This window comes from Oncorhynchus tshawytscha, linkage group LG08 (genome assembly GCF_018296145.1).
Source record: "Oncorhynchus tshawytscha isolate Ot180627B linkage group LG08, Otsh_v2.0, whole genome shotgun sequence".
In the NCBI taxonomy this organism is placed as follows: domain Eukaryota; kingdom Metazoa; phylum Chordata; class Actinopteri; order Salmoniformes; family Salmonidae; genus Oncorhynchus; species Oncorhynchus tshawytscha.
This window is the reverse complement of record NC_056436.1, coordinates 81,160,196-81,169,438: the sequence shown is the minus strand read 5'-3', so window position 1 is coordinate 81,169,438 and position 9,243 is coordinate 81,160,196. Positions and strand designations below refer to the sequence as shown.

The 9,243-nt window shown below is 42.5% G+C and overlaps 1 protein-coding gene across 1 annotated transcript; it reads left to right on the top strand.

The window, feature by feature from the left end:
- The first annotated feature begins 2,424 nt into the window (after positions 1–2,424).
- Positions 2,425–6,736, top strand: gdf9 (growth differentiation factor 9). The gene is made up of 3 exons (XM_024409503.2): positions 2,425–3,154; positions 4,588–4,820; positions 5,008–6,736. The coding sequence occupies exons 1-3, from the start codon at positions 2,812–2,814 to the stop codon at positions 5,746–5,748; spliced, it is 1,317 nt and encodes a 438-aa protein (XP_024265271.1). The 5' UTR covers positions 2,425–2,811; the 3' UTR covers positions 5,749–6,736.
- The last annotated feature ends 2,507 nt before the right edge of the window (positions 6,737–9,243 follow it).

Below are 9,243 nucleotides of genomic sequence, written 5' to 3'. Positions count from 1 at the left end.
GAAAAACTACTGACCCTGTGTTTGCTATAGTGGCAGTGAAATCGCCAGACAAGAACCAATACTGGAATAAAGTGTCTATGAGACAGAAAATGTGAGAGATTCCAACCAAGCACGTTGGCACAGATCTCCCGCTCCTCTACCACCAGAGGCAGCAGTGACTCCTAAACACCCTGGCAGAGTGAGCTCAGAGTGGGGTACAGTCACCTACACCCCCCTGGGCCTTACATCAGACATCCAGAGCTAGGAGAGACCTCACAAACATCAAATCAAAATCAAATCAAATTTATTTATATAGCCCTTCCTACATCAGCTGATATCTCAACGTGCTGTACAGAAACCCAGCCTAAAACCCCAAACAGCAAACATCTGTCTCTCCACAGCTGAGGAGAACCCCAAACAAGCTCCTGAAACAGGGCGACGGACACCACCAATGATCTCACCAAGGATGCCAATAAGTACTCTGATCAATCTATTCCTTTGGAAGCTGTAGGTCATGAGTGGCTGGTGAAGTCTGCTGCCAGTCTCTGGGGACATCTCTACAGTCTGCTGTTACAGGATCCGCCGCTGACCGAGAAGAAAGATTTAATCTCGGGTTTCACTGCCCTCAACTGGGCGGCAATACAGACATGGTCAGCAACATCCTGGACATCTCCAAGAAGAGAGGCACGGAGGTAGACTTCAACAGCAGAACACAGGCAGGTTATTTTTATTAGGCAAGTCGGTTAAGAACAATTTCTTATTTTCAATGACGGCCTAGGAACTGCCTGTTCAGGGGCAGAATGACAGCTCAGGGGTTTGAACTTGCAACCTTCTGGTTACTAGTCCAACGCTCTAACCACTAGGCTACCCTGCCGACACCCTCTCACCACGTCTACACGTCGCTGTCATACACGGACATGATGGAGTCATAACCTTGCTGGCGACAGACTATGGAGTGAATACACTGAGCAGACTGATGGGACAAAGGAGGAGACAAACACCACGCTGTTGGAGACACAGAGGACGACAGAAAGGATGGGCTGATAATGTTTTGCAGCTTTTTGGCACATCAGCTGCTTACTCATTTAAGTCAGCTCCCTCAGTTGCTGAACCTGCCATAGAGAGCCTTGACCAAAATGACAATGTCCCACTCTTTCTGTGAGCCAGCACAGCCTGTGTGTGTGTGGATGGGGGTCTGGAAAAAACAACAATTAACCTGAATTAGGGCCAGACTAGTTACCATAATATTCTCATGTTGCCATTGACAGTTTTTTCTATTGTCTCTTTTTGGTCCATTTAGATTGTTAATGTAGATTATCTACAACAAAATGTGAAAAATGTTATGGTTAAAAATGTTCATGTTTTACTGTGACTTGTTGTAGGCTCCTAAGTGGACCATAAGGTTAAAAACCAAACCAAATTTAGAAAACTAAACTAAAAATAATTAATAATAAACTAAAAAACTAAGTAGCTCCGCCAGAGTGTCTCTTTTGGGTCACTTTTGCCGGTCACAAGCCCGGATAAAGGAGGAGGGTTGGAATTGTGACATTCAAAAAAACAAAGAATCTACAGAAGAAAGTTCATTTGTAGTTCTAAACATATTTAGGGTGTTTTTTTTTTTACTCACTTTTTGTCTCTCCCACGACGTTATTCCTCTCTCCTACAGCGTCCATCACAATTACATCCACTTGGCCCGATTATGCAAATCATGCGATGACGTCATTTGGTGATTTCTAGCGACTTTTAGGACAGCCAATAGCTACTTTCCTTACTGAGGAGTTGGCAACACTGATTTAGGGGCTTCATACCAAAGGGGATGAATACATATACAAGTGCCACTTTTCCGTTCCCCCTATTTTACCAATTAAAAATAAAAATAAAAATAAAAATGTCCATTACATGAAATCCAAATAAAAATACATTTAAATTACTGGTTGTAATGCAACAAAATAGGAAAAAAACGCCAAGGGGGGATGAATACTTTTGCAAGGCACTGTACTTGGATCACCTCATCCTTGTAAAACAGAAAACCTCTGGGATGAAATAAATAAAAATCAATCTTTGCAGTGTAAAAACGTTTACATGTAATCAGCACAATGTTAAACTTTAACGTAATTTTATAACAGCTTTCTACCCCATAAACTCATATAGCACTGAGCTGAGAACTGGCAAATGCCTCCTGCAGGAAAAACAACAACTTACTTTTCATGCATGCATGCATGCATGCATGTATGCATATATGTATGTATGTATGTATGTATGTATGTATGTATGTATGTATGTATGTATGTATGTATGTATGTATGTATGTATGTATGTATGTATGTATGTATGTAATATTTTTGTATATATTTTTTTACAATTTGAAATGAAAACAATCACAGTAAGGTACTTATTGTTACCCAGAAATGATTTGATATTGAGATAAAAACGTCAAGTGTAAGAGTTGGAGACAGAAATACAATACACAAGGAGGTACGGACAGACAGAGTATCAGTACAAGCCCACCCTGACACAATTGGCCTTCTGATGGAAGTAGATTTTTTGTGGCCACAGTTAAATATTTACGGTATTTATGATTTGGTTTATTACAAGGATGGTGCTCACCTGTAATCAGCTTATAAAAATCAGTCCTTCTACGATGCACTGACACCTGAAGTTGCTCCTTCGGAACGGTTCATGTTTCTACATCTGTGTACAGACATTACGGCCCAAGGACCTTCACATTTTCGACGTAAGAGTTGATTGCGCACACCTGTTCAATTTCAGAGACTCGTGTATAGGTTGGTTGATTTGAGAGCGTTCCCCAGCAAGTTGACGGATTGATTTACAATGGAGACTCCCTTCCACTTGACCTCTGTTTTACTACAACTCTTGATCAGCGGCCTTTCACTTGGATCGTCCCCGACCACGTCAAATCTAGCTGACGAGTTTGGCGATTCCGTTTTATACCAACATGGCAGTATCTTGTCACCCCTTCTGAAGGCGCTGACCGCACAGGGAGATCCATGGCGATCCACCCCAGCAATGAGACCCGAGTCGAGATATGTTCGATACATGAAACGACTGTACAGGATGTCTTCGAGACATGAGAGGAGTTCGGAAGGGAACAACCACTTGTACAACACAGTTCGACTTATAACACCGCGGGATGAGTGCCTGGAGCAAAGCAAAGGTGAGTTTTGGGTAAACCATTTTTTTTTTAAAAACATGGAAGGCCTATCTTACATTGGGACAGTAATTTAAAACTGAGTGTACAAAACATTAGGAACACCTGCTCTTTCCATGGCCGACTGATCAGGTGAAAGCTATGATTCCTTATTGATGTCACTTGTTAAACCCACTTCAATCAGTGTAGATGGAGAGAAGAGGCGTTTTAAAGAAGGACTTTTAAGCCTTAAGACATGAGCTGTGTTCAAATACTCAAACAAACCATACTGTTGTGATGTAAATTGAGTCTAAAATGCTTATTGGTCATAGTATGGATATAGTTACTATGCCAAAAGTTACCAGCTGTCATACTAAGTTAACCAAAAGACAAAGTGAAGCAGTGGACACAAGTGCTTTTAGGGCCCATAATGCAGTTCTTCAGAAAATAGTGTGGCTTCACAAGGTTTTCAGATTTGTAGAAAATATGCAACCGAAGTCCAACGATAGCAGTTACAGATTCATTGCTCAGTCAAACAGTTGAAACCAGGGTACATCAGGGAAGAGCAACCAGGGAAGAGCAACCAGGGTACATCAGGGAAGAGCAACCAGGGTACATCAGGGAAGAGCAACCAGGGTACATCAGGGAAGAGCACCCTTCTCCAGCGTGCCAGTGGCTGTTGAAGGTGTGCATTTGCCCACCAAAGTTGGATACGATGCCGAACTGCAGTCAGGTCAAGACCCTGGTGAGGACGACGAGCACGCAGATGAGCTTCCCTGAGGGTTTGACAGTTTGTCACCAGGGTGACCAGTTTGTGCAGAAATTCTTTGGTTGTGCGAGCCCACAGTTTTGTCAGCCGTCCAGGTGGCTGGTCTCAGACGATCCTGCAGGTTTAGAAACCGGATGTGGAGGTCCTGGCATGGCTACATGTGGTCTGCAGTTATGAGTCCGGTTAGACGTACTGCGAAATTCTCGAAAACGTTGGAGGTGGCTTATAGTAGAGAAATGAACATTTAATTATCAACAGCTCTGGTGGACATTTATGCAGTAAGCATGCCAATTGAACGCTCTGTCATGTGTGGTATTGTTGTGACACAACAGCACTTTTTTTTTTTTTACAATGGCCTTTTATTGTCCCCAGCACAAGGCACACCTGTGTAATGATTATGCTGTTTAATTATCATGCTCTTTTTGATATGCCACACCTGTTAGGTGGATGGATTATCTTGGAGAAGGAGAAATGCTCACTAACAGGGATGTAAACAAATTTGTTCACAGAACTTGAGAGAAATAAGCTAGTTCCGTTATGCTTAAGGGGTGTCTCTCCCATAGGCACCAATGCATTAGCAGCTGTGTCTGGTCTGCTTAGTTTGACTGTATATGAAGCAGAAAAAAAGGAGTGAATGAGATGTCTCTGGTTCTACTTCTTATAGGCCTACATTTCCCATGTTTCCCTTCAGAGTTCTTCATGCAAGACCTCTCCTACAATTTGGGCCGTGTCAGAGCCAAGGAGCAGCTCCTGAAATCTGTCCTGCTGTACTCCTTCGACCAAGAGCAGGCCACGTTCATGACTAACCAGTGTTACCAAGATGTGAAAGAGCAGGATACCCACAATCAGTGTCCTCTCTGCCCAAGCACCCATCACTCAGTTAACTTCCTGTTCCACACGGACCGCAGGAGGAAGTGGGTTGAGGTGATTTTTGGTTTAATTCAATGCAAAAAAACATTTTGTTACCTCAGGAAAATTGTATAAGGACTATAAAGGGCTATATTTGATCATTTTTTAAAAGCACAATTTAACAACCTATGTGGATACACTGTATTTACAATCGGAGGATGTTAAACCACAATGCTAACTTATTTTCATTGTGGCCCTCAAGGTGGACATCACAGCTTTCCTCCGCCCTCTCATCCAGTCCCACAAGAAGGACATTCACCTACTGCTCAACCTGACCTGTGTGGAGGGCAGAGGCAGGGAGGCTAAGGCTGGAGGAGAGGAGTGGCGCGGTAGGAGCCCCATGGAGCTCCACCTAAGGTCTCCGTCCTTGCTGCTGTACCTCAACGACACCAGCGAGCTGGCTCACCAAAGATGGCTGCCCACCACGTCACAAGGTCATCCGAGGTCTGCCAATGAGGTGGACACCTTAGAGAGCCTAGCGGAGTTCAAACCAGAGCAAAGGATCATCCGGAGCGAGAGGAGGCGGCTGAGGAGAGCATCTCCATATCTGTCGACGAACAACGCCGCCGGAGACAAAACGAGCACGAAGACCTTCCTCCCGGACCTCCTCCCGAGTTCTGACTTCCCTACGAGCGACTGTGCCTTGTACGACTTCAGAGTGAGCTTCAGTGAGCTCAAACTGAGCCATTGGATCATTTTCCCCCACAGGTACAACCCAAGGTACTGTAAAGGCACCTGTCCCAGGGCTGTGGGGTTCATCTACGGCTCCCCCAGACACACCTTCTTCCAGAACATGATCTACCACAAACTGGACTCCTCTGTGCCAAGACCTTCCTGTGTTCCTTCAGAGTACAACCCCCTGAGTGTTTTAACCCTTGAAGCTGACTCCCTCGCCTACAAGGAGTTAGATGAAATGATCGCTACGAGGTGCACATGTCGCTAAAGGCCCACCTCCAGGGTCCGGCTCAATTCCATTTCAATCTGAACTGAAATTCCAATTGTTCTAAATACTTTTCAATGTAAAATAAAAATTTGCTTGCTCCAGCTGATCTGGAAAGTGACTGAATCGAAATGGAATTGACCCCTACCTACCTCCCTGCCTGATGACGTTTTACCAGCCTCAACACTTTGACTGTTAACCTACCTTCTGCTTTGACTGCCGTTCAACTTATTCCATCCTCAAGTGCTTGACTTCAATTACTTCCTCACATTAATTGGCTATTGTAACATCCTGGTCTTGTGATTTCATGCCAAAACATCCGTGTCTTTGTCAAAACATCAGTGCGTTGAGTTCGATTGGATCTAGAACAGATGTATTTACTCACTGGCCAAAGTATTTTTATCTAAATGGAAGATATGGCATTATTTTCTCTTTGTTTATGTGAAGTGATGGGAGGAATGTTGTGAAGACGTCTTGTTTGTCATCTGCTTTTGAAATGTGTTGAAATGCATGGATTGATATTTTACAAATTAATTTGATATAATTTATTATTAATATGATTTAAGTTATTTTTGTTAATTTATTTTGGGTGTTTTGTCATAATTCTTTCACACTAACTGGTAAGTACATCTGTTCTGGACAAAATATTGTTTTAAAGTAGTCCTATATACTCGTCTCAAACACTTTCACGGTTCATTTTATTCCTGAGGATTGCAGACGGTTGTTTTATGGACAACTTCTCTTTTCATACGGTCCAGAATGTAAGTTATCTTGTCTGGCCAACTTGATGTTTCAGTGTGTATTTATTACCCTGGGTCATGAAATGACTGCATACCTATATGAATTTGTATTGGCAAATTTAACTAAAATGCATGTCGTCTATTTATGCAACAAAAATATTGTACAGTCTTGTTTGGCTCACTGATTATCACAATGTTAAATTTGATAACTTAAAATATTAGTTTGAAAAAAAATAAAGAGTACACAAAGATCCTTGTTTTATTCCATATAAATAATTCTAAATTGCACAGCTTGTTTGTTCTGACTTACAAACACATTTGACTGTTGCTGAGATACACACTAGCCGCTGTTCCCCAGGCGTGGAAGACGTGGATGTCGATTTTAAGGCAGCCCTCTGATTCAGAGGGGTTGGGTTATATGCAGAAGATGCAGTTCAGTTGAATGCATTTAGTAGTACAACTGACTAGGTATCCTTTCACTTTAAAGTTTGTGTGTGTCTGCAATCTTGTCTGAATTGACTCCTGTACTAGATGGATAGTTTACATACTGCTTGGCAAAGGTTTATCAGCTTAGTTTTCTGCTTTCTGTGGGATTCTAGGGGCACGTGCCCCCTCAAATTGGTCTTGTAAAAATAAACACAAACGGGGATACATTTTTTTTATTTGTTGGTTTTAGCTAGCCCAGATTGGTTCTCAACCTCAACTAGCTACCAAGAAGCCATTTAAGGCTATCAAGTTAGAATTGCTATCTTTTCTAAGTATCTTAGCTGGCATGCCTGCTGGCAAGGTTGAGACTTTAGAAAAGCAAATTATAACTAAATGTACTGACTAAGACTCCCATTTCATTCAATATTTTATCCAGATTTTTGCAGAGAAGCATACTTAAATTTCTTTTTTTTAAAGCACCAGTCAGGAATGTAGCAACATAGAATTAAGCATAATGATTATGGCTCTAGACTGAATAAAAAAGCTGTTTTAGGGGCTTGGAAACTTCTCAAATTTTGGAAGGGGGGCATAGACCCACTACAGACCACCCCCTTCAAATCATCCTCACGTACTTTGTGCCCCCTCAGGTTTTGAGGGTGCATGATGCCCCAGTGTGGGGTGTCTGTAGTTCTCCAGAGTGGTGCAGGGGTCTAAGGCACTGCATCTCAGCGCTAGCGGCATCATTACAGACCCTGGTTCGATTCGAAGCTGTATCACAACCGGCCGTGATTGGGAGTCCCATAGGGCGGTGCACAATTGGCCCAGCGTCGTCCAGGTTAGGGTTTGGCCGGGGTAGGTCGTCATTGTAAATAAGAATGTATTCTTAACGGACTTGCCTAGTTAAATAAAGGTTTAATAAAAATGGAATTTTAAAAAGTGTGGGATGATTCATTCCACAGAATGAGCCGCTGGCTATGCTTAACCACATGGTGGCAGTAGAATCTAAATGTTCAGATATCACACGGGTAGAAGAAGAGAACGGAAGTTAGCCCTCCAGTGGGTGGAGGACATACAACCTGCTAGAATTATAGTATACTCAGATTCTCTGTCTGTATTGAATAGTTTATCATCTGGTCAATCTAATAGGTGTGACCTACTATTGGAGCTATTCATGTTATTAAGGAGAATTGAGAGACATGAGTGGAGTAGTGAAATTCAGCAGGGTCAGCACATTCAGGTGTGGAAGGGAATGAAATTGAAGACCAGTTAGCCAAAAGAGCTTTGAAACTAGATATAATTGATAGTAATGTTCCACTGGGTAGAGGTGATGCCAGACGTAAGATCACAGCCATTTTGATAGATGTGTGGCAGAAGAGATGAGACTCTGAGCCCAAGGGCCGGCATTTATATGCCCTCCTAAGAAAGGTTGCCTGACCAAAATTCAAAGGTCAGATTAGGAAGGAAGAGGTGGTGTTAGCATGGTTGTGTTTAGGACATTGAGTAGAGTATTACTTTATTAATTCCAACTTGGGAAATTGTTTCTTCACAGCATGCATCATCAATGACTTACAATGACAGAACACGCAACCAGGACAAACACGTGATAAAACAATAAAATAAAAACACATTAAGACAAAGGTACATGCACCAACCTTAGTATCCATAAAATTATAGTATGACTCAAGTGCTATTTTCTATCCTACTCTGGAGAAAACAAGCAACAACATTTTCCAATTGAAAGACCTCACAAAACAGTTGATCCATAACACTAATTAAAAAGTATCATATCTGTGGGTAAAAATGACCGTCTAAAACTCTCTCTGGAATATCTGGGCAGCACAAACCTGCTACTGAAGCTGCTCCTGTGTGTCATTAGACTGCTGTGGAGTGGGTGTGAGTCATTAGACTGCTGTGGAGCAGCTGGATCAGGTTGTGGTCAGACTGTCCTAGCGGAGGCAGAGCAGTCGAGCAGTAGGCATCATTCCTATTGGTGTAGAGAGGGCCAACGGTCTTGTCCATACGAGTTGGAACTTTAACATACTATTTGAAGGTAGGAAGTGTCACGGACAGCAAACATTGAACTCGTCATTGCATCTAGTTGGCAAGCATGTGAATGGTTTGTGTCTGGAGTCTATGGTTGATGGAACGTTGGAGCATGTGTTGTTATATTGTTGTCAGCATGTTGAAGAGAGGGATAGATTGAAGTGTAGGGTATTTGAAGTTGGACATAGTCGGGGGGTTTGGACTGGATTTGGGGGATGGGGAAGGGTCTATTAGAAGTTATTAGGGCTCGTTTTGATTTTACCTACGGAGTTAGGTAGGAGGATTTAGA